Source organism: Coregonus lavaretus (genome assembly GCF_964263955.1).
Source record: "Coregonus lavaretus genome assembly, chromosome: 3".
Taxonomy (NCBI): Eukaryota; Metazoa; Chordata; class Actinopteri; order Salmoniformes; family Salmonidae; genus Coregonus; species Coregonus lavaretus.
This window is the reverse complement of record NC_139990.1, coordinates 12,098,063-12,124,525: the sequence shown is the minus strand read 5'-3', so window position 1 is coordinate 12,124,525 and position 26,463 is coordinate 12,098,063. Positions and strand designations below refer to the sequence as shown.

General features: G+C 44.2%; 1 protein-coding gene and 1 pseudogene across 2 annotated transcripts; both read left to right on the top strand.

Annotated features, from left to right (window-relative positions):
• The first annotated feature begins 297 nt into the window (after positions 1–297).
• LOC311119351 (SNF-related serine/threonine-protein kinase-like) lies at positions 298–11,655 on the top strand (annotated as a pseudogene). Its single transcript has 7 exons — positions 298–518; positions 848–1,066; positions 1,289–1,535; positions 4,747–4,887; positions 7,716–7,928; positions 8,436–8,570; positions 9,017–11,655. The product of its transcript is annotated as an SNF-related serine/threonine-protein kinase-like (transcript).
• Positions 11,656–21,065: 9,410 nt separating this feature from the next.
• LOC311122589 (1-acylglycerol-3-phosphate O-acyltransferase ABHD5-like) lies at positions 21,066–26,413 on the top strand (the record flags this gene model as incomplete). The annotated part of the gene is given in 6 exon segments (XM_084158082.1): positions 21,066–21,085; positions 25,313–25,398; positions 25,508–25,913; positions 25,915–25,937; positions 25,940–26,084; positions 26,164–26,413. Coding segments are annotated over 6 exon segments (930 nt in total).
• Positions 26,414–26,463: the final 50 nt, after the last annotated feature.

The following is a 26,463-nucleotide window of genomic DNA, read 5'->3' as shown; positions in this document are numbered from 1 at the left end:
TGCGTGTGTGTGCGTTCCTAAACCCTTTCTATGGTGGTTGGAATGGTTCCTATGTGTGTGAATATTATCAACTCTACCTGTCTTTCTCCCCTATCTTCCTTTCTCTCTCTTCCCACCCCCCTTCCTCCCTCTCTCCCCCTCAACCCCCACTTTCTCTCTCTCTCACAGGGCTGGAACGCAGACTGCACCATGAGTTCCAGTTCACTAGCAGAAGACTGATCTAAGATCAGAATCTAAAGCCAAATTCATCATACAGCGGTAGAGCTCTCCCGTAGGCACAGATCTAGGATCAGTTCACCCTCCCCACTATCCAGACTTTCACCATTAGGGGGTAAAATGCTAAACTGATCTTATATCAGCGTATAGGGCAAACTTCATCCCAATCCCCAGCAGCCATGGCAGGGTTCAAGAGGGGTCACGATGGGAAGATAGCCGGGCTCTACGACCTGGACAAGACGTTGGGACGAGGACACTTTGCCGTGGTCAAACTAGCACGCCACGTCTTCACGGGAGAAAAGGTAGCTTGTCTGTCTACCTGGTCTTTCCTGTGGGAAGATACTGCAATTCTGGGGGTCCGGAGGGAATACTACAGTTTTTTTTATTTTTCACCTGGCAGTTAATTGATTGATTAATGTAAAGTAATTGATTGGCAAGCAATCCTGTAATTATTATTCCATATCAAGGTGACACTTAAGTTCAGACTGGACCTTGTAGTCATAGGCTATCTGTTCTAGGAGAATTATGAGGATGATGATGATTCTGATGAAGAACATGATGAAGCCACTGCTGCTGATGACAGCGATGATGATGATGATGACCATGATAATAATAATAATTACCACTCCAGGTAGCCGTGAAGGTGATCGATAAGTCCAGGCTGGACCCAGTGGCCAGAGCTCACCTGTTCCAGGAGGTCAGGTGTATGAAGCTGGTGCAACACCCCAACGTGGTGCGTCTGTATGAGGTCATCGACACGCAGACCAAGCTCTACCTAATCCTGGAGCTGGGTGATGGAGGGGACATGTACGACTGCATCATGAAGCACGACGGAGGACTCACAGAGGAGGTGTGTGGTGTGTGGTGGGTGGAGGAGTGTGTGTGTTTGGTGGTGAGGGGAGGGGTGTGTGTGTGTGTGCTCACATGTTTGTGTGCTTGCCTGTTTCCGTGCCTGCTATCATTCATTTGTGTGTCATCAAAAAGGACTACAGCAGCATTGTAAACACCCTACCCATAAAAACATAATATAATGATCATCATCACTAAAGCATATATTCTATCCTCCCTCCAGGTGGCGAAGCGTTACTTTGCCCAGATCGTCCATGCCATCTCCTACTGCCACCAGCTCCACGTGGTGCACCGTGACCTGAAGCCAGAGAACGTGGTGTTCTTTGAGAAGCAGGGCCTGGTCAAGCTCACTGACTTTGGCTTCAGCAACAAGTTCCAGCCAGGGGAGAACCTGGCCACATCCTGTGGCTCTCTGGCCTACTCTGCTCCAGAGATACTGCTGGGAGATGAATATGACGCGCCTGCTGTGGGTGAGTGTCTTTTGGGGGAACTGTGTTTGTGTTGGGGGTAGGGGGAGGGAGGGTGTGTGTAGGAGTATGTACGTGTGACAGGACTGATTTCAGACTGGCTTATTGTGATTTATCAACAGTGGCAGGTTGATATTGCAATCTTTACTTCAGATAGATTTGAGACAGACTGCCTTTTCTGTGTGGTGCTGTGATCTCTCTCTCTCTCTCTCTCTCTCTCTCTCTCTCTCTCTCTCTCTCTCTCTCTCTCTCTCTCTCTCTCTCGCTCTCGCTCTCGCTCTCGCTCTCTCGCTCTCTCGCTCTCTCGCTCTCTCTCTCGCTCTTTCTCTCTCTCTCGCTCTTTCTCTGTCTTTCTTTGTGTGTATGTGTGTATGTGTGCAAGTGTGTGTGTGTTGTACTCTCCAGAATCCATAGTCCAGTGTGTGTTCTTCCTAGTGGGAACAGTGCATACAGTCCTCCATCTGTCCCAGGTGAACTGCTAGATCCTCTAACAAACCAGGCTAATAATGACCCTTACATACAGTTGGCTTTTGGGTCAATTCCATTTCAAAGTCAATACAGTTAGGAAGTATACTGAAATTCCAATACAATTTTTTTTCTAATTGAAAATGTGGAATTGGAATTTCAGTTTTCTTCCTGCATTGACTGAATTGGTCCCAATAGAATGGACCCCAACCCTGCTTGGCAGACAAACTGGGACACTTTCACAGCTATCAGACTACTAACGACAGAGGTGTTGTATAGGGTGAACGCACCAATTGGTGAGTCGTTCTGGATAAGAGCGTCTGCTAAATGACGTAAATGTGCCCTTGAGCAAGGCACTTAACCCTAATTGCTCCTGTAAGTCGCTCTGGTTAAGAGCGTCTGCTAAATGACTAAAATGTAAATGTAAAATGTGTTGCAGAGGTTAGCGCCTTAGCTGGTTATAGTATTAAGAAATTAAGGTTAAGATCACTTTATTGGTCAATTGCACACAAGGTCCAACCTACATTTTAGTTTTGCTTTTAACTCAACCCCTCCGAAAGACACACATACATAAACATGCAGGGGTTGGAACAGAACCATACTTTTTTTCGTTCCATTCCGCTGTTCCGACCAGCAAAATACAGTTCTGAACCGGTTCGAAACCAAAAACAAGGAACAGTTTATATCGTTCCTTTCTGTTCCTTTTTATACCTCTGAAATATATTTTTTTTACATTTATCTTGACATTAAATAACTACACCAATCAGTGCGGATAGAGCAGCTTGCTATGGAGCGGGCAGCTATTTACATGCATTGGACAGACAAGTGTAGTTTTTGTTTTGTTCCCTGAACCAGTTCCAACCCCTGATCCATATACAGTTTTTTGAGAGGTGCGGGGAGGCTAAGTGCCTTGCTCAAGGGAACAATGGCAGGCAATGGCATCTAGGAGTTGATACCAGCAACCCTCCGGTTGCCAGCTCACTTCCCACCAGACTTTTCCCGTCGGACCCGGGATTCGAAACTGTCCAACCCTCTGGTTGCTCACACGCCTCTCTAACCGCTAGGCTACCATCCGCCCTATATCTCACTCTGTAGCTATTATCTTCTGAATGGAGAAGAGGTAGATAACAACTCCCAAATCTAATATCAATACTACACCATAATGTGTTTCTCCTAGCACGTCTGGTGTAGCGACACCTCACAGGGGGACTAAATGAAAAAGTAATGGAAATAAAAATGAAAAAGAAGAGGGAAAAGAAGAGGGGGAGGGGGAAGAGACTGAAAGGGGGAGAAAGAGAGTGAGAGAGACAAGGGGAATCAGTATTCATCCCCTACACCCAGAGGCCAAGGCTTCAGACCCAGAAAGGAAGAAAGAGAGGGAGCATTTTACATTTTTCTGACTGAGTGGAGACGTAGGGCCAATTTTCTCCTCTCTTTTCTATCTTGCGCTCTATTTTATCCTTCTCTTTTGTGCTGAGCAGATGATCCGATTTGTGTTTATAGTTGCTGACGCCTCTTGTTGTGTGTGTGTGTGTGGGGTATGGGTGTGTGTTTATGTGTGTGTGTGTGTGTGCTGTTGATATCACTCACCAATGCTGTGATTGCTGAATGTAGCCCATCTGGCCGAGGGTGAGTGATGCCAAAGGAAATGGTAGGGGCACTGATTGTTATGCAGAGAGGGTTGTATCTTAACACCAGGCCTGTAATAGAGGATGCAGAGGGTGTTACATCACACAGCTGTCTCACTAATAGCAGATCTACAGCTTATAAGAGAGACACTGTGACAAGCTCTCTTTAAATATGGATCCAAGAAACTCTCAGCCAGCTGGTTTATAAATAAAGTTATCCAGGAAGTTGTTTGCCCTATGACAAGATAATGAGGGATTGGGTTCACGGTTGCAACAATACCTGGTGACGTGAAAACAGGCGATAGCAATGTTTGTTGTCCTCTCTTACTGCAGTGTGTGTGTATGTGTGTGTGTGTGTGTGGAGATAGTTGTTCTGTTAATGGTCGTTCTGATTAAGAGAACTGTTCCATATACTGTAAGAAGATGTGTGTTAGAGGCATTGAAGGATGAACATAAACCCACTTTTTGTGTGTGTGTGTGTGTGTGTGTGTGCCTGCATGTGTGTTGTTCTTATGTGTGCGGGCGTGTATCCATGCATGGGTCCATGCATGAGCGGAACGTTAATGTGTGTGTGTCTCTGTGTGTGTGTGTGGTCAGGCAGATGACCTAGGCCAGTGTGTGTATTTATGGAAGTGTCCTGGTCAGATGATTCACGCTTCTTCTGAATGGGAGCAGGTTGTTCTTATGTAGGTCAGTGAAATTATCATGAAGCGGAAAAAACATACAATACCATGTCTCTCTCTCTTTTCTCTCTCTGCCTTTCTTACTCTCACTCGTTCTTTCCCGCTCTCTTTCTGTTTCTCTGTTTTTCATTCTCTGTTTCACAAGTGAAATGATCTACTGTAGCTATACACCTTTCACCAGGTATATGAAGGACCAATAAGAGGGGCTAATCTCTCTCTCTCTCTCTCTCTCTCTCTCTCTCTCTCTCTCTCTCTCTCTCTCTCTCTCTCTCTCTCCTCTCTCTCTCTCTCTCTCTCTCTCTCTCTCTCTCTCTCTCTCTCTCTCTCTCTCTCTCTCTCTCTCTCTCTCTCTCTCTCTCTCTCTCTCTCTCTCTCTCTCTCTCTCTCTCTCTCTCTCTCTCTCTCTCTCTCTCTCTCTCTCTCTCTCTCTCTCTGTAGATATCTGGAGTCTGGGGTGATTCTGTTCATGTTGGTGTGTGGCCATCCACCCTTTCAGGAGGCCAATGACAGTGAGACCCTCACCATGATCATGGACTGTAAATACACAGTACCATCACACATCTCCTCAGCCTGCAGAGAGTGAGTCACACATGCACATACAGACGCACTCCATTTGAAAGTACTCTGTAGCTGCTGCATATTTCATGCCTATAGATGTGTGAAGAGCAAGAGTGGAGAGGAGAGCAGAGGGGACGAGAGGAGAGAGGGATCGTGGAGAGAGAGGCATAGTGTAAAAAGACAGTATCTCTCCTCTCCTGGTCACGCCTCTGCAGTAGTATCCCAGTCCCAGTCCCAGCCCCAGCCCCAGCCCCAGCCCCAATGCTGTGTTAAGTTGAGTGTATCTCTGATGCTTCCATTAAAACATCAGGCTAATCTATTTTTAACATTGTTCTGCTGCTGCTGCTGCTGCTGCTGTATTGAACCTCAGCTCTCTGCAGTGTGTGTGTATGTGTGTGTGTGTGTGTGTGTGTGTGTGTGTGTGTGTGTGTGTTCAGATGGTTTCTGACTAGGCTAGCCCCCATTATACATATCACACCATCACCATGGAGGCTAGCCTAGCCTTATCAGGGAAGTCATATTCGAGATGCAAAGCCTCTATTTATTAAAGTGGAACTGACAGCTTTTTAGCAACATGAAATCTTACTCAAATCCCCACGAAGAATATGACACCTTTTAAAAAATATATTTTTCGGACAAGTGAGCACTTAGATATGGTAATTTTCAAGTTTTCATAAATTAATGTTTGGGAATGATTTATAGTAAGGCATTTGTGAAAATTCATAGCAATATAGAGTGGGAAAGCAGCCGTGCGTTTGGACAATTAATAGACACTGCAGTAAATAAAACTTAATAAAAACAATTGTCTTGTCCAGGACCGGAGTCTACGCAGACCGGTGCGCCACAGCCAATCAGAGCTACAGTAGGCCTATATGCAAATAAGCCATTTGCCACTCTGGCCATCATTCACTTTGAACTGGACTGTGTGTTTACAGGCAGTAGCAACAGCGCGACTTTAGATCATTAGAACGCATTTGCCAAAAGCCACAAAATACACCTAAATGGATTTCTGCAAATATGTAAATACCACAGGAGTCCTCTTACATTTGGGAACTCACAGTCCTATTCGATCAAACAACCATGTAAAGGTAGGCTATCTCTCCCTCAGTTACCTATGCACATCAACAACACCAAGATCAACAACTAAAACTAGCCAGAGTGAGATGAACTAAAATATAATGAGGGAACATTAGATAAACCCTCTCAAACTGCTTCAGCTAGTTGGTCGTCAAAATTGCACTGATAAACTATGGGGAATTGTAGCCTGCTCGTCCTTCTGCAGCTTGCCTGCCAATGCATGATTGTCCCAACCCACGTTTTGACAACTGAATGGGAACTTGCCTGCCCACCCATTTGATCCATGCCAAATACATTTGATTGACAACTAAGAGATATGCTAAATGTGGATAACAGTCGTTCAAGTTCAGCATAGCTAGCTAGCAAAATGATTCACATTTCTTGCTAGCTAACCTGCATCTCTAGCTGTAGCTACCGAAAAACGATATGAGGGGAAAAAGTCGGTCACTCACCCACTCTCCAATGACATGACATCCTCCCAGCAGCTAGATATCATTAGGCTCCATGTTTTTAGCTTGCTAAATAAATAGCTAGCTACATAAATAGATACGCTAGCCCAGGGGTGTCAAACTCAATCAGTGCACCTATATGATGCTGTATATAGCATTTTAACATATTAAATCAAAAGAAGAGCTAAATAATGTTTGTCCAGCCTTTGCTGCTATGCTTGCAGATGTGCATAATATGGTGCGACCCTAATCAAAAAGTATTTAACTCCAAATAACAAAAACGTAGCAGTAGGTTGTTGTAACATTTAAACTTAAAACATGTTTTTACTTTTTTGCACTGCATGGATCACCGGTGTGGTTGAATGCAACATTGCTGTATGGTGCACTCAAAATGTATTTTAGTTGCCAGCCTAGCCTACTGCTCAAATGTTGCTGTAATAGGCCTACATGTTTCTCCTTTGCATGGTGTTTTGTTGCAGGTTTTGTTATTTGGTTATTCATTGTCAAGCTTTAAAAACCAAAGCCAGACTGCAACATTTTAGTAGCCTAGATAGGACTGTGGCATGTGTCTGTACACTTTCCCTCTGCTGCGCGCTGTAAACGGGACACACGAAAGCAGCTCAAATGAAGTTGAATTCACCGATGTGAGCGCTTCAGGCTGTAATTTCATAAAGTAGATGACTCAAATGTTGACTCATTTATATTCTCTTGTGTTTGACACATGTGCGCTAGCCTATTAGCCACGTTATGACTGACTTGTGATCATTGCCCTTGCTAGTTTGATTGTATTGACATTCCCAGCCTTAGTTACAGTTGTTTGTTTTTGTTCAAAATATTGAGTCATTGAAACTGAAACAGTGCAATGGGTGGAGGCAGCAAACAATGTACCAGGCCAGTTGTGATTTACAACCTGATATCAATATTTTTGGGACTACCAAGGAATGTATTGGTGAAATATATTATTCATGCATTGAACTGCATCCATCTATTCTGCCAACAATGCCTTATTGTACGTCATGGAATTTTGAGTCAAATAGAACCTATTTTTAAAACCTCTTATAAAGTTGGTTTTGAAGCATAAACTGGGAATTTGATATTTTTTACTGATATTATGATTGTCTGTTTGTTTCATATCTGCAAAGTAATTAAAATGCTGTCAGTTCCACTTTAAGCCTTGTATTAAGATTTTATTTAACCTCTATAGTTACTATGGTAACCAAAATGTAATAATTAAATTACCATAATTAATTAACTGTACCTTCATCTCCCTCACTCCTTCTCTCTCCTCTCTCTATCTTTCCATCTCTCCTTCTCTCTCTCTAGTCTGATTGACTGTATGCTGCAGAGAGACCCTAAGAGGCGGGCCACTGTGGAGCTGATCCAGGGCCATGATTGGCTGCAGGGAGTTGATCCCTCCCCTGCCACCAAGCTGACCACGCCCCTGGTGTCATACAGGAGCCTATCAGAGGAGGAGCACAGCAGTATCATTCAACGAATGGCACTAGGTGGCATTGCAGACAGGGACACCGTCACAGAGTAAGACACACACACTTGCACACACTCTCACACACACACACACAATGAACGTACTCTAATTCTATGAAGGCCTCTCCTTCCATTTCTGTTCACACAGTCCTGTCATTAGGTGGTAATGATCATTATTAGTGACTGTCCTGTATCGCTGTCCTCTCGCATCACTTTGCCAGCTGGCGTGACGCTAAATTGCTTCCCCACTGTCGTCATCAGTTTATTTGTCATTAGCAGCCCTCTGAGAGCCTGCTCTGCAGCTGGTGTTGCGTTAAATGGATTCCCTGCCCCTGTATTCTCAGTTGGACTCACAGCAGTCATCGCTGTTTCTGTTCTGCTTGTCGGATTCTGCTTGTGTGTGTGTGTGTGTGATTGGGGAGGATAGCTCGTAGTTATGGTAATCTAGTATGTTAAGTATGTTCTGATGTATGTTCTAAACTTGTCCTCTCTCTCTCTCTCGCTCTCTCTCTCTCTCTTTCTCATTCTCTTTCCCGCTCACTCCCCCTCTCTCTCTAGAGCCTTGGAGTCTGACCAGTATAACCACATCACAGCTACATATTTCCTGCTAGCAGAGAGGATACTGAGGGAGAAACAGGAGAGAGAGCAGAACAACCACACATGGTCCAGCCCCAGCCACAAGGCCCAGTTCAGGTACAGTAAATATGAACACATACACACTCACACACGCATGCACACACTCAGACTAAGGGCAGAATGTTGTGGGCTCTGTTTCTGTCAGTCTGCATTGCACTCAGCCCAAGTGGGGGGGGGGGGGGGGGGTGAGACAGAGAGGGAAAGAGGGAGAGAGGGAGGTAGCTGCCACAGTAAATAAACAAATAAACAAGTGGAGAGAGGGAGAGGAAGGGAGGAGGGAGGGAGAGATGTTAACCAGTGCTTCCTTTCCCAGTGTGCTGTGTGTTAGGGGATGTAAGGACAGAGCAATGAGCTTAAAGGGGACATTCTGTATTTCTTTATTCTTCATTTAACAAACTAAACTAATCAAAAACGAATCAAACAAACTAAACAGAAAAGTTATACCAACCTTCCTCTATGTTGTTAAAACTCTCTGCTCCCTCTCTCTGCTTAACCCTCTCCAGGCAGTCTTGGCCTACCAGAGTGGACGTGCACCAGGACATGGGGGACGGTTTGGGTGGTACCCCCATCTCCCACCCAGGGGGCCCCCAGTCCCCCGCCCGCAGTGCTGAGAGCCTGGTCCACCACGGACCCCGACCCAAAACATCCCTACTGGAACTCAACCACAGACGGTTGGACAATAACACACACCCCACACACACTCTGACCCTCCAGGCTGATGACACACACACTACACACAAAGCACTCCCTTCAACACTCCCTCCTGTCGGTTCATCCAGAGAGCACCAGGACAGGGGCCTCCGGCCTCCAGTCAAGCCCCACTCCATCCCCCTCAGGCTAGGCTCCCTGGCCTCGCCCACCCCCTCTAAACCAGGGAGCCCCAGCCTCTTCAGCCTAGATGAGGAGGAGGAAGATGAGGAGGAAGAAGAGGAGGATTCGTCTCCCTCGGTTCTCCCTTCTCAGGTGGTTCTCCGGCATAACGTTGCCTCATCTTCATCATCCTCTTCCTCCCCTTCCTCTGTCTCTAACCGACTGACTTCTCGTAAGAGCGCACCTGTCCTCAACCAGATACACGAGGAGGAAGGAGATGAGGAAGAGGAGGTGGAGGAAGAGGAGGAGGAGGAGAAAGTAGAGAAGGATGACAAGGAGAAGAAGGAAGGAAAGATAGAAGGAAAGAAGTGTGGGTTCAAGCCAGAACAAGCTTTCCTCAGCCTCCACACTGGGTTGTTGACGTTGTCAGGTGTGTCGTCTCCAGCAACGGTTACCAAGGTGGCAATGGTTGCCATGGCGTCTCCCACCTCAGAGAGGAGAGATGACAATGACTCTGTGAGCCAGCTGGGCCAGCGGAGACCGGACAGGGACACGACAGGACCAAGACAAGGAAGACCTAGCTTTGCCTGTGGTGGGGGAGACAGAGGGGGGAGTGGGGGAGACAGAGGGGGGAGTGGGGGAGACAGAGGAAGAGAAAGCCCCTCTGCTGATGGCTCAGGTATGGGGGCGGGACTAGGGGTGTGTGGCTCGGCCAAAGCAGCCAGCGGATTGGTGGAGAGCCTGAAGCTGATGAGCCTATGCCTGAGTTCCCAGTTCCACAGCCTGACAGGTGGGGGAGGAGGGGTAAGGGGGGGGAGCTTGGACCACCAGGACCAGCCAGTGTGGAGGATGTGTATGGGGGGTTCTACAGGCAGCCTGGATAAGGTCTCTCTCCTGGGGGGTCCGTCGCCCGGAGGGACCCACCACCTCCAGCACCACCCCCTTGACCATCTCTCCGACCCACAGTTCGAGGCCCCGTCCTTGGGTACACTGAGGCTGAGTGAGCTGGACCTGGCCAGGGAGCACCACCGGAACCTGAAGAACAGAGTGCTACAGATGCCTCTCAGTGATAAGACTATGTCAGTCAATATACACAGGAGCCCCAAAGAGGGTCTGCTCTGTCCCCCTTCACCTCACAGCTGCTGCCAAGTCATATAGACCACATCTATCATCCTCTCCTATCTCCCCCCCCTTCCTGAGATGGAACAACATACTTAAAGTTGCCACAATGACAATCTTTAGTTTATCCATGTTTGTAGACAATCATATTTAAGTTATTTTAATGCTGACTGAAAATAGTTGGGGACATGACCTTGTGTTGTGAATGAAATGAGAAGTTTAAAAGATAGTATCATATTAACCATCAGGGCATCCGCTGTAGTTGGTTGAAGTACAGTATGTTACAACTACATTATATGGCGTCTTCTCTTCACAGTTTCTGTCGTTAGTCTTGGACAGACACACACACACACAATCTCCATTTGTGACTGTAAATATGTGTAAATACAAAGTAGTACTTTAGTAGTACAGTACTTCTATTAGCAGTGCTTCCAGTAGAGCTGTGATGAGTTCTAGTCAGACCCTGACCACTAGCAGGGTTGGGCTCAAATCCATTTAAATTCAGTCAATTCAGACTGAATTATGTCATAAAGAAGCATTGAGGAAAATTGGACTTGGAATTTCAGTTTACTTCCTTAATTGACTGAATTGAATTGGAATTGACCCCAACCCTGACCACTACATACCCGTAGAGTGTTCCAAGCCAAGACATTAACAGTATCACCCCTGCAAGTGTTGCTCTGTTGTGACGGTGCTTGACATATTCTTGTGTGCTATCTAACTATCTAAGTATGTAGATGCCAGTGCATGTGTTCTATTGTACAAGACGACTTCTAGAGTTTAAACATCCACCTGGGGACTGTTCCAGAAATCAGGATCAATGAATTAGCCAGCTAACTGTCCTAAATATTCTAAAATAACTTATTTTCTAGAAATATAGATTTGAAATTAGCATGGTGTAATTGACTTGACAACCAACAACAGATATTCAAGTTTAGCTTTCAAAATGAACCAGAAAAATTAAGACATATATATCTGACTGTTTTTAAAGTTAGCTGGCTAACTTAATGACACTGCTTTCTGGAACACCCAACCTGTACTGCACTAAGACACTGTAATGGCCTAAAACTATGTCACTCTGCCTCACACAACAAATTGTACAACAACAACAACCACAACAATGTATATGCCAATAGATATGTATTGAGCCTAATGTACTGTACTGTATGTATATGGTAATGTATAAAAAATAAACTGTTGTGAATAAGAATTATGTTCATTTGTTATGTTTCTTTCTTGTTTGTGTAACAGGCTTCACTGTGCTTCGCTTCCTCGCTCACCCGTACTCAACTAGGAGTGATCTTATGTCCTCTGCTCCCCAACACACGTCACCGCCCGCTTGACAATGTATTGGCCTGTTGTGCTACCGAAAAGGTATAGAGTAGAGACATTTTAAGCTGGAAAGTGAGGTTTGTGTTTTAATCTTTGTTGACACGACCAAGCACAGACTGCTACTGCAGGTCACAAAGATGAAGGTATTAAAAGACAGAGCGAAAGAGAGAGAATAGAAGAAAGAGGGAAAGATACACCACGTGAAAGAGTGTCTGAATTGGAAGGACAAAACGTGAGTCGGAGAGAGAAAGAAAGAGAGGGAGAGAGAGACAGATAGAAAGGCAGAGAGAGAGAGATGGGTGGGGGAGAGAGAGACAGATAGAGAGATGGGTGGGGGAGAGAGAGACAGATAGAGAGAGAGATGGGTGGGGGAGAGAGAGAGAGAGAGAGAGACAGATAGAGAGGCAGAGAGAGAGATGGGTGGGGGGAGAGAGACAGATAGAGAGATGGGTGGGGGAGAGAGACAGATAGAGAGGCAGAGAGAGAGATGGGTGGGGGGAGAGAGACAGATAGAGAGATGGGTGGGGGAGAGAGACAGAGAGAGGCAGAGAGAGAGATGGGTGGGGGGAGAGAGACAGATAGAGAGATGGGTGGGGGAGAGAGACAGATAGAGAGGCAGAGAGAGAGATGGGTGGGGGGAGAGAGACAGATAGAGAGATGGGTGGGGGAGAGATACAGATAGAGAGGCAGAGAGAGAGATGGGTGGGGGAGAGAGACAGATAGAGAGATGGGTGGGGGAGAGAGAGACAGAGAGATGGGTGGGGGAGAGAGAGACAAAGAGGCAGAGAGAGAGATGGGTGGGGGAGAGAGAGACAGAGAGATGGGTGGGGGAGAGAGACAGATAGAGAGGCAGAGAGAGAGATGGGTGGGGGAGAGAGAGACAGATAGAGAGATGGGTGGGGGAGAGAGAGACAGAGAGATGGGTGGGGGAGAGAGAGACAGATAGAGAGGCAGAGAGAGAGATGGGTGGGGGAGAGAGACAGAGAGATGGGTGGGGGAGAGAGAGACAGAGAGATGGGTGGGGGAGAGAGAGACAGATAGAGAGGCAGAGAGAGATGGGTGGGGGAGAGAGAGACAGATAGAGAGGCAGAGAGAGAGATGGGTGGGGGAGAGAGAGACAGATAGAGAGGCAGAGAGAGAGATGGTGGGGGAGAGATAGACAGATAGAGAGATGGGTGGGGGAGAGAGAGACAGAAATAGAGATGGGTGGGGGAGAGAGAGAGAGAGATGGGTGGGGGAGAGAGAGACAGATAGAGAGGCAGAGAGAGAGATGGGTGGGGGAGAGAGAGACAGAAATAGAGATGGGTGGGGGAGAGAGAGACAGATAGAGAGATGGGTGGGGGAGAGAGACAGATAGAGAGATGGGTGGGGGAGAGAGAGAGAGACAGAAAGGCAGAGAGAGAGATGGGTGGGGGAGAGATAGACAGAAAGAGAGATGGGTGGGGGAGAGAGAGACACCCATCTAGGACACCTAGTTACTGAGAGGAGGTAGCCATTCTATATGCAATCCACTTCTAGTCACAATGTGTGTGTAATAATAATTCATAATTAGGTGGGTGTTTATATTTGTCCTATTTCACACATGTACAAGTGTGTATTATACGCATGTGTGAATTGGAAGTGTGTCTGTGTAGTGTCATCACAATTAACTGGTGCAACCATTAGGCCCTGTCACTCAAAGTGAGGAATGCAATGCTTTCACAAGCAGAGAGGAAGAGAAAGGAGGAGATAGATCAAAAGCAAGACTGCTTCATGACATGGCTTTTAGAAAAATCACTATAGAAATCCTATGTATTGTTATTAATGAACGCCTGGTTGGGCCCCAGTCTCTTTTTGTTTCTTTGGCCAACTCTTTTGTCATTGTGATGTTGCTAAACAGAAACACACTAGCATTGTGCTTGGATATCTGCCCATATCTATAAAGCTAGCTAGCTATCTGTCCACTGACTGGGACTTTGGACCCAGGGTCTGTACAGAGCACATCATTCTAACTGTTCCATAATGACAGCGGGTGACTGTCATGTAGCAGTATTGACTATTGACACACTGAACCTGTGAACATGAACTATTTTCTACGCTCTCTTCTAAGCTCTCTTCTACGCTCTTCTATCTGATAAGGGAGTAGAGAGGAAGAGAACAAGAGAGAGAGAGAGAGAGTGAATGAATCAATCACTGTACTTCATTGATCCCCAAAGGGAAAATTTTGTTTTTCCACCGGCTGCAGAAAGGGAAGGTCACAGAAGGTCAGGACAGATGATTAACAGCTGATAGCCTGCTCCTTTCCCACTCTTCAGCTCCAACCGGCATTATAACTAGCACGAACAACTATGGTTAGAATACACACACACACATAATTTCTTGCGATTCCAAGGGTTACGAAGACATCACCGGTCTCCATGGCTATGCTGTTGCCAGGATACGGCTCTCGGGGGTTGGGATATGTTGATGTGACAGGCGAGGTGAGGTGATAGGGAGAGAGAGGTGACAGAAGAGTGTCAGTGTTACATATCAGGGTGGGGTGGGCTCCAATTTAGACTATAAGAGAAGAATGTAGCCACCAGGGTTGGGGTCAAGTCCATTTCAAATGAGTCAGTTCAGGAAGTGAATCGCCAAAGTTTCTGCAGCAAGATGCCTTCGTCAGCAAAACGCTGGTGATCTTTTCATAAATTATTTCCACTGCCTGCCTGTGTGTGTGTGTGTGTGTGTGTGTGTGTGTGTGTTGTGTCAGTGATTTGCATTGCTCATCATCCCTTACAGTCGGAGAATTTGCATGGTGATACTTCATCGCCACCTGCAGGCATAGTTCAGTCGGTGTGTGTGTGTGTGTGTTTGGGGCGCTGGAAAAACCCTGCATCAGTCTTGGGGGCGATGGAAAAACCCTGCATCAGTCTTGGGGCACTGGAAAAACCCTGCATCTGACTATGATTGGGAACATAAACACACACACGAGATTGCACAGGCACACACACACACACAATAAGATGTGTAATGATCAGAGACACCATCTCTCCCATACACACAGAAGCCGAGAGGAGAGTGGTAAGTTAAACTATCTAATTACAATTTCTTAGGTGAGTAGATGTTTGTGTCTGAAATGTAACCTTATTCCCACTGCTTTTCAACACATGGCACTTTAATCCTAATATATAGTGCACCACTTTTCAAGATAGGGCTCTGGTCAAAAGTAATGTACTATATGGGTTGTATAGGGCCTTGGTCAGTTGTAGTGCACTATATAGGGAGTAGGGTGTCATTTTGGATTTGTTGTATTTCTTTACTGGACATAATAGTTAGATTGACAGCTGAGTCACTGTTAGCATCACAGAGAGAATACATTACACTGTGTTGAATCCTTCAAAGTTACTACCAGAAAGTAAGAATTGTTTCCACATAATTGATATACAGTGGCTTGTATATTCACCCCCCTTGGCATTTTTCCTATTTTGTTGCCATTCAACCTGGAATTAAAATTGAGATTTCTGCCCATTCGTCAAGACAAAACTGCTCCAGCTCCTTCAAGTTGGATGGGTTCCGCTGGTGTACAGCAATCTTTAAGTTATACCACAGATTCTCAATTGGATTGAGGTCTGGGCTTTGACTAGGCCATTCCAAGACATTTAAATGTTTCCCCTTAAACCACTCGAGTGTTGCTTTAGCAGTATGCTTAGGGTCATTGTCCTGCTGGAAGGTGAACCTCCGTCCCAGTCTCAAATCTCTGGAAGACTGAAACAGGTTTCTCTCAAGAATTTCCCTGTATTTAGCGCCATCCATCATTCCTTCAATTCTGACCAGTTTCCCAGTCCCTGCCGATGAAAAACATCCCCACAGCATGATGCTGCCACCACCATGCTTCACTGTGGGGATGGGGTTCTCGGGGTGATGAGAGGTGTTGGGTTTGCGCCAGACGTAGCGTTTTCCTTGATGGCCAAAAAGCTCAATTTTAGTCTCATCTGACCAGAGTACCTTCTTCCATATGTTTGGGGAGTCTCCCACATGGCTTTTGGCGAACACCAAACATGTTTGCTTATTTTTCTCTTTAAGCAATGGCTTTTTTCTGGCCACTCTTCCGTAAAGCCAAGCTATGTGGAGTGTACGGCTTAAAGTGGTCCTATGGACAGATACTCCAATCTCCGCTGTGGAGCTTTGCAGCGCCTTCAGGGTTATCTTTGGTCTCTTTGTTGTCTCTCTGATTAATGCCCTCCTTGCTTGGTCTGTGAGTTTTGGTGGGCGACCCTCTCTTGGCAGGTTTGTTGTGGTGCCATATTCATTCTATTTTTTAATAATGGATTTAATGGTGCTCCATGTGATGTTCAAAGATTCAGATATTTTTTTATGACCCAACCCTGATCTGTACTTCTCCACAACTTTGTCCCTGACCTGTTTGGAGAGCTCCTTGGTCTTCATGGTGCCGCTTGCTTGGTGGTGCCCCTTGCTTAGTGGTGTTGCAGACTCTGGGGCCTTTCAGAACAGGTGTATATATACTGAGATCATGTGACAGATCATGTGACACTTAGATTGCACACAGGTGGACTTTATTTAACTAATTATGTGACTTCTGAAGGTAATTGGTTGCACCAGATCTTATTTAGGGGCTTCATAGCAAAGGCGGTGAATACATATGCACGCACCACTTTTGTTATTTATTTTTTTGAATTTTTTGAAACAAGTTATTTTTGTGTATGTCCATTACATGAAAACCAAATAAAAATCCATTTAAATTACAGGTTGTAATGCAAATAAATAGGAAAAATGCCAAGGGGGATGAATACTTTTGCAAGGCACTGTATATATTATCTAGTATACTAGCCAGTAACAGCTAAATTAGACCAGTAAAATAAAGCATTATGGAAGTACTGTCGCAACAACTGTAAAGGTCTGTTGCTAAAGTTTGATAGTAGCAGAAGGAGTCCGAAATAGATGTGTATTAGCATGATGAAAGTGTTTCCATGAGATATAACCACCTAGTTATGAGAGTAAAAGGATTTTAGGTGAGTATTTTTGCACTACACAGAACTATAGAATAGATCGTGTTGAATTTCCTCATACATAAGATGATCATGTGTTCCATGACTAAAATGATAGATTCATACAGTGCTTTTATTACCCCTACCCTTGTCTGTTGTGGTCTGCAAATCTACAACCTTCAGGCCACTTTGCCATGTAATGCTTACAAAACGAAGAACACTAAAACTGTATATACTGTAGGCTCTGGTCTGTCCTACGAGTGAGGGTAGGCATGTCCTCAATTATTATTTTGGGTATTGGGGAGTGTAATTTTTTATTATTTTTTTCAAGCGTTCAGGGAGGGTCGTGTATAAATATATTTTACTGAAGGAAGGGCTATCCATTTTCATTTAAAAAGGTCAATTTTCTCCAGGTTTCCCTCATTATAAATAACGTACAGTCCCTAAAGATGATAATCTCTTTGCATCTGCCAATTTATTGGCTGTCCAGTATCCAGACGACCTGCCCCTAGAGCTTCCTATACAGTTGTTACGAACCCTGTGGCTTTAAAAGTCTAGGGTGGATGGAAAAGAGGCCCGTAACATAACTCATGCAAATTAGGCTATTGCCAAGGAACAGTGAGAACAAAATACGCCAACAACCAAATGCTACCGTGAAACACAAAATGTTTATTATAAAACACACGGTAAATGGTTTGGGGAAAAGGGGCTGAGTTGGACCCAAGGAATGAAACATTAAAGTCAAAAACCCCTAAACTGATCTTGCCTGCCTCAAGAACTACTAAGCTTACTGCTAACCATACAAAAATACAGTGGGTGGTCCACTCAGGTCTAACTAGTGTGTTTAGACAAGGTTTTCCTACGGGTAGTGTATGCCCAAGGGCGACTTGCTAAATCCCCCTTTTCCCAGGAACAAACAAACAATATAGGTACCATACAGACTAAACAGTTAACGATTGAGTACACAAAAACAAGACACCACCGTATACATACTCACAAACAAAAAGAGTCTGTCAGCAAACACAACTGACTAGCTTTTAACACAAGGGGATGTGTGATATGATTGGGTAAGAAAACAGAAACAGGTGGTGCAATCAGGAGAAATGTCCACTGATTGGTCCACCTCAGCAATCAGCAGATTAACTGATGACTGACAGGTGGGACACACCAACGACCTCCAATCAGGAACACAAAGGACACCTGTGAATAGGGCAGGAGGAGAGGAAAAACACAAAAACACATACAGGATACCTGTATCCGTAACAACAGTTAATCTCATTCCGTAACATGTTGAGGCCGGCAATTAAGGAGAATATTTGAAGCACAACTCCCTTCTGCCCAGTTTCCCTGATGTTGCTATGGCAATCAAGCTGGTTTTACCATCCTGTAACTGTTGCTTCTGCGGAGAGATCGTTTTCTAAACTAAAACTCATAAAGAACTACCTAATAAGCATTAGGCTCTCGGTCTGACATGCGCTTTTGAACACCTGAGTAAGCTCCACTCATTGCACTGGCACCATCGTAGCCTTGACCGCGGCATTTGTTCACTGATATCCCCTCATACTTTCAATCAGTACATTTTTTCTTTTTCACTTTTACGGTCACATTCCTGAAGCCACATACCAGTGCTGTGTTGGATTTCTGCTACAGTCATTGAGCACATGTTCAATACAGATAAGATAGAAAAGATACCCAAGAATGTCAGTCCAAATAGACAAATGTGAAGTATCAAAGGGAAGGTGAGACTGATCTACGCTGGAATAAAGAGAGCATTCTGGCACTGGGAAAACTGGCTTTTGAACAGCTTGAAAAAGGCAATCTGGTTTTCTATAAGGAAGACCTGACTAAGTGTGATATCGACATCAGTGAAGCATCACTATACTCAGGATTGTGCACTCAGATCTTCAGAGATGAGTGTGGGCTGTACTAGGAAAAGGTGTACTGCTTTGTGCATCTGACCATTCAGGACTTCCTTGCCGCTCTGTATGTGTTTCTGTTACGAAACCCCTACCTGTCCCAGACCTGCTGTTTTCAACTCTAAATGATCGGCTATGAAAAGCCAACTGAGAGACCTGAGCCCTAGGACCATACGTCGGGACTACCGGCCGTGGTGACTCCTTGCTATCCCCAGTCCGCCTGGCCTTGCTGCTATTCCAGTTTAAACTGTTCTGCCTGCGGTTATGGAACCCCTACCTATCCCAGACCTGCTGTTTTAAACTCTAATGATCGGCTATGAAAAGCCAACTGAGATTTATTCCTGATTATTATTTGACCATGCTTGTCACTTATGAACATTTTTGAACATCTTGGCATGGTTCTGTTATAATCTCCACCCGGCACAGCCAGAAGAGGACTGGCCACCCCTCATAGCCTGGTTCCTCTCTAGGTTTCTTCCTAGGTTTTGCCTTTCTAGGGAGTTTTTCCTAGCCACCGTGCTTCTACACCTGCATTACTAGCTGTTTGGGGTTTTAGGCTGGGTTTCTGTACAGCACTTCGAGATATTAGCTGATGTAAGAAGGGCTATATAAAATAAAATTGATTGATTGATTGATTTCTCTCATTTAACAACAGCGATGTTAATCTGATGACAAAAAATAAACCAACCTCACAAAAAATTCTGAAGATGTTCAATGAAAATCCTACAACCAACCTCCACAAGAGTGCAGTGCACAAGGCCTTACAGAGTGAGAATGGACACCTGACCCTGTTCCTCCGCTTCCTTCTGGGCCTCTCTCTGGAGTCCAATAAGACTCTTCTATGAGGGCTACTGACACAAACAGGAAACAAGTCACAGAGAAATGAGGTAACAGTCAAGTACATCAAGAAAAAGATCAGGGAGAATCACTATCCAGAGAGGTGCGTCAATCTGTTACACTAACTGAATGAGCTGAATGACCATTCTCTAGTGGAGGTCAGGAAGTCTCTCAGAACTCTCCCCTGCACAGTGTTCAGCTCTGGTCTTTGTGTTACTGACTTCAAAGAAGGAGCTGGATGTGTTCGATCTGAAGAAATACTCCAGATCAGAGGAGAGTCTTCTGAGGCTGCTGCCAGTAGTGAATGTCTCAAGAACAGCTCTGTAAGTTCATCGATACGTAAAATAGACATATGACAAAGAACAGAAGAAACCATTCATTTGTATTACTAAAGGTATACAATTACATGTTGTTAATATAAATGACATGTTAATGATAAGCTTGGCCTATTTATATTTCTTATAGGTGTAGCCTCACAGAGATGCTGTGTAGCGCTTGTCTCAGTTCTCAACTCAAACTCCTCACACCTAAGAGAACTGGACCTTGAGTGACAACGACCTGCGGGATTCAGGAGTGAAGCTGCTCTCTGCTGGACTAGGGAGTCCACACTGTAAACTGAAGACCCTGAGGTTGCTATTCCACACTGTAAACTGGAGACCCTGAGGTTGCTATTCCACATTGTAAACTGAAGACCCTGAGGTTGCTATTCCACACTGTAAACTGGAGACCCTGAGGTTGCTATTCCACATTGTAAACTGGAGACCCTGAGGTTGCTATTCCACATTGTAAACTGAAGACCCTGAGGTTGCTATTCCACACTGTAAACTGGAGACCCTGAGGTTGCTATTCCACATTGTAAACTGAAGACCCTGAGGTTGCTATTCCACACTGTAAACTGGAGACCCTGAGGTTGCTATTCCACATTGTAAACTGGAGACCCTGAGGTTGCTATTCCACATTGTAAAGTGAAGACCCTGAGGTTGCTATTCCACACTGTAAACTGAAGACCCTGAGGTTGCTATTCCACACTGTAAACTGGAGACCCTGAGGTTGCTATTCCACACTGTAAACTGGAGACCCTGAGGTTGCTATTCCACATTGTAAAGTGAAGACCCTGAGGTTGCTATTCCACACTGTAAACTGAAGACCCTGAGGTTGCTATTCCACATTGTAAACTGGAGACCCTGAGGTTGCTATTCCACACTGTAAACTGGAGACCCTGAGGTTGCTATTCCACATTGTAAACTGAAGACCCTGAGGTTGCTATTCCACATTGTAAACTGGAGACCCTGAGGTTGCTATTCCACACTGTAAACTGGAGACCCTGAGGTTGCTATTCCACATTGTAAACTGGAGACCCTGAGGTTGCTATTCCACATTGTAAACTGGAGACCCTGAGGTTGCTATTCCACACTGTAAACTGGAGACCCTGAGGTTGCTATTCCACACTGTAAACTGGAGACCCTGAGGTTGCTGTTTCTGTACCTTTTCATCAAGTGATGATTGTTGTGATGTTCACTAAATCTAGATATCAATAATAGGCATAAAGATGCATGCATTCAAAACTTTTCTAAATGCCTGTGCAGCAGCACAGGTACATTAATAATGTGACAAACTCTCGCAGGAGGACGCCAAGTTAATCAGTATTCATCTAACAATAACCCATGTAATGAATATGTGTTCTTAATATGCTCCTGACGGACAGTGCAGTTACATTCACTTTCGAAGCAAATGTTTTCACCTGTGCTGCAGTAGGCCTTCAGGTTATTTTTTGAAAGCACCCAATTGTACAGTTTGTTTTGTTTCAAAGTTTACAAACTGCAGAATGAGAGAAAATATTTTTTAAACAATGTTTCCCATCCAGCCATTTTTATGTGAGTAAAATGTCGGATAAAAACATGTCGGATAAAAAAAAACAATCCTGATGAAAACAGTTACATTTTCGGTTAACTTTCCAAAAATGTATGTCTGTGAAATAGATCATGCTACAAATGCAGTGGAAACGCTTTGATGCACATTTTTTGGGGATAGAATAACCACAATGTCGCAGTAAACTTGCAGTCATGCGATGCTTTGTTGTGTGGTCCTCCAAGTACGACTTGGAAAAGCATCCACACTGCATAGTTTATTCGGCTACAGATTAAATAGTGAACTTCATAGGGTGGTGAAAGTGCACAGTGATGATGAGCTTGATGCTCATTTCCAATAAATATCGAGGTTCCTCATTTATGCTGGTGACATGATGATCAGTGCTTGGCATTCAATTGACAAATGAAAACGCTCTTGCTCTTATCCATATCATAAAGCTTAGGCCTCTACCCTCTGTGCTATATCTGCGAGCTGTTGGCTAGAGTGCACATGCCAAGACCAGAGTGTGCACATTTGCTGTTTATCGCAGACTTTTTGTGCCAAAATCATCAAGTAGGGTGTCAAAAATGGTATTCAGTAAATTAAAAGTTATTAGACAAAGTGCTTTATATTTGCAAGGAGAATATTAGAATATTTACTTGAAAATCTTTCAACAAAATGATGGAAACCTAGGTATCGACATGAATTGCCATTCCTCCTGACAGAGCTGGTGTAACTGAGTCAGGTTTGTAGGCCTCCTTGCTCGCACACGCTTTTTCAGTTCTGCCCACACATTTTCTATACTTAAAGCTTGGCCACTCCAATACCTTGACTTTGTTGTCATTGTCCATTTGGAAGACCCATTTGCGACCAAGCTTTAACTTCCTGACTGATATCTTTAGATGTTGCTTCAATATATCCACATAGTTTTCCTTCCTCATGATGCCATCTATTTTGTGAAGTGCACCAGTCCCTCCTGCAGCAAAGCACCCCCACAGCATGATGCTGCCACCCCCGTGCTTCACGATTGGGATGGTGTTCTTCGGCTTGCAAGCCGACCCCCCTTTTCCTCCAAACATAACGATGGTCATTATGGCCAAACAGTTCTATTTTTGTTTCACCATAGTCTGGCTTTTTTATGGCGGTTTTGGAGCAGTGGCTTCTTCCTTGCTGAGCGGCCTTTCAGGTTATGTCGATATAGGACTCGTTTTACTGTGGATATAGATACTTTTGTACCTGTTTCCTCCAGCATCTTCACAAGGTCCTTTGCTGTTGTTCTGGGATTGATTTGCACTTTTCGCACCAAAGTACGTTAATCTCTAGGAGACAGAACTCATCACCTTCCTGAGCGGTATGACAGCCACGTGGTCCCATGGTGTTTATACTTGCATACTATTGTTTGTACAGATGAACGTGGTACCTTCAGGCGTTTGGCAATTACTCCCAAGGATGAACCAGACTTTTTATTTATTTATTTTTTTCGGGGGGAATGGATCAGCTTAATATTGCAGATAGATTGTATCTTCTATCAATGTAATTGTCTGCATCACTTCCAATCCCCCATGTTTTTTTAAATTTTTTATATATATATTCCCCTTTATTACTTTTCAACCCCACCATCCTTTCCCTACTTGGAGTAAATTAGTGAACAACAACGCCCAGGCCTCTACTTCCGGTCTATACTTACTATCTACACCTTATGGACAGAGTTAATTTTACAATAATTCTATATATATATATATATATATATATATATATTTTTTTTTTTTGCTCCTGAACTTCTTCTACTCTCAACCTCTCCGATAATTTTCATGATGTCCATCCGGTTTGCTTCTAAATGCCATATCTTTCTAACTGTGCTCTTTCCCAAAAGCTCCCAACATACAACCTATATACTTATTATGGACACAGTATGCTTACATTATTAGCTATCTTTGTTATTATTTGTTGTTATTTGTTATTAGTCCCATCCTTCAACTCTATTCAATACCTCCCATCTATCTCTTAACACCATCCATATAGGATTTCTATTTGCCATATATATTTCAACCGTACTGTGATGTTTTACAAAAGTTCTGAACCTTTCTATTCTCATTGCTTCTACAGATTGTGATTTGCTAAAAGTATTATTATATTATTGATTGATTGACTATGACTTTTCAGATCACCCAGTAATGCTATCTGCAAGGTTAGTTCCAGGTAAATATTGCAATCCTTTAGCCATTCCTGGACCTGTGTCCAAAAACAAGCTACAAATGGACAGAACCAAAACAAATGATCTAATGATTCTGTCTCTTCACAGCAAAATCTGTGAATTTTATATAATAATTTAAATTGAAAGATTCTAATTTTTGAATCCGGTGTCGTTTTGCGTGTCAGTTCATAAACACTATGCCATGGGATCGGTACGTCAAAGATCTCTTCCCAACTATTTTGCAATCTATATGGGACGGCTGTCAATCCTTTGGTCCTTAAGTGAAACTGATATACTTTTTTATTTATCACAGTTTTCCTTAACCAATTATGTTCTTTAATGCAAGACCGACAGACAAGTTCCTTACTTTCTCCCCCTTCAACTTTCCTCTTCCACTTTTGCGGTAAGGCTGCAATTATTTGGTTGTAATTTTGGGTAGAGCATGAACCAGACTTGTGGAGGTCTACAATTGTTTTTCTGAGGTCTTGGCTCATTTCTTTTGATTTTCCCATGATGTCAAGCAAAGAGGCACTGAGTTTGAAGGTAGGCCTTGAAATACATCCACAGGTACACCTCCAATTGACTCAAATGATGTCAATTAGCCTATCAGAAGCTTCTAAAGCCATGACATCATTTTCTGGAATTTTCCAAGCTGTTTAAAGGCACAGTCAACTTAGTGTATGTAAACTTCTGACCCACTGGAATTGTGATACAGTGAATTATAAGTGAAATAATCTGTCTGTAAACAATTTTTGGAAAAATGACTTGTGTCATGCACAAAGTAGATGTCCTAACCGACTTGCCGAACCTACAGTTTGTTAACAAGAAATTTGTGGAGTGGTTGAAAAACGGGTTTTAATGACTCCAACCTAAGTGCATGTAAACTTCCGACTTCAACTGTATATGCCTTGACAAAGGAAAATATTCCTTCCTGTGAACTTGGTGCCGCTACATCACATGGACCTTTGACTGTAGTTACAGTATTTATTACAGAATGACAATTCAGTGAAGATAAGATTATTTGACCTTGGATATCACTATGAAGACAGACACACAACCACCAGTCATCCTAGTAGCCAGTCACATAACTTTGTGACATTCAGAATGTTTTTCAACCTGTAATTAAACTAAAGAGAAATATAACACCATGGAATCTTTTTAAAAAAATGTGTTACACTGAAATTATGTTACACCCAATAGATTAGTAGCCTACCCTATCTTACCATTTAGCCAGAGGGAGACCTTGTTGCACATTGGTTGGAATGTAGTTTTTTCTTTGTTCAATTTAAATAAAACATGTACTATTTAAATAGCTATACTACTGTAGACAGAGGACAAATGTTCCCTCTATTTTTTTTCGGCACTGAGCAAATTTAAGGTCTGCTGAGCACAAAATTCTGTGCAACTTCTGGCACGCGTTTACTGTGAACACTGAGGCTGTACCCGCTTTAAGTTACAGTTATAACATTGGCCATGTAGGGTACTGTGGCTATTTGATCATAATGTAGGCCTACCAGAGTGGCCTACCATCAAAAACAATGGAGAAAAATGCATCCTATAACATTTTAACATGGAAATAGCTGTTCCATCAGTAAGCCTACAGTAGCAGCCAATGTGTGGTGTTCAATGTAGGCCTACATTCCATGAGACTTTTGAAAACAACATTATTTTAGGAGTTTGTTATAAGGCTATCTTGTTTGTGTAGTCTGACAAACAAAACTAAAGGTCAAAGTTAACTTATTGAGTTTACTTCGAGAACATGTGTGTGTGTTTGTGCAGGTCCAGGTGGAGCTCCAGTTGGCTTCCATCCTGGTGTCCCACCTCCCTCTCTCAGCTGAAGGATGCAGAAGACAAAATGCTCAAGTGTAAGAGTGTGTGTGTGCATCCCCTCCTAACTATCATACTTGCACATCTCATCTTCTCTCTTATCACGCTCTCCCTCCCTGTTCCCTCTGTCCCTCTCTCTTCTCTCAGCTGTGAAGACCCCATTCTCCAGGCAGCATGTCCAGATATACAACAGCAACTATCTCTGGAACTTAGCCTTCACCTCTCACATTAAGACACATCCCTCTATCCCACCCCAGCCTCAGCCCCAGCCTCAGTCTCATCACTCTCTCCCACCCCAGCCTCAGCCCCATCCCTCTCTCCCACCCCAGCCTCAGCCCCATCCCTCTCTCCCACCCCAGCCTCAGCCCCATACCTCTCTACAACCCCAGCCCCATCCCTCTTCTCCCCAGCCCTCTCTTCAGCCCCAGCTCCGTCCTCCCCTGGTGCTGCTCCATGGGTTTAGGGGTGGTGTGGGCCTGGAGGAGATAGTCCTGCTGGGACAGAACCTGAGAGGATATCTGGCTGCTGCTTATACACTCACACACCCACACAGGTGAGAGAGAGGAGAGTGAGGAGAGGTAGTGTGTGTGTGTGTGTGTGTGTGTGTGTGTGTGTGTTTACAGGGTAAAGCACTTGATCCTGATTTTAAACAGAAGTACTCTTCAGTGTTCGATGACAACACTGTATCAGACTACATCTACCATCTTAACGCACAGACACCCAGGTAGGTACACACACACATACACATACACACACAAATGCGTGTGCACACACACACACTAACACCCATTCTCTGTCCATAGTGGTGAAACAGCGTTTAGGAACATGACAGTACCATATGGTTGGGCTAAGAGACCGATGTTAGATCGTATTGGTCAGATCCGACCAGACATTCCCATATCCATCATCTACGGGTCCCGATCCAGTATCGACAGTGACTCGGGATACACTGTCTGGAAAATGCACACATTCCACTCAACATTCACTGAGCCCCTCTACCCAGGGTTTGGCCTTTGGGTTGGCTCCTCATTGTCCCTGTGCCAGATAAAATAGACCTCTGGGTCCTGGAGGAACACACACACAATACAGATAAACACAGATGC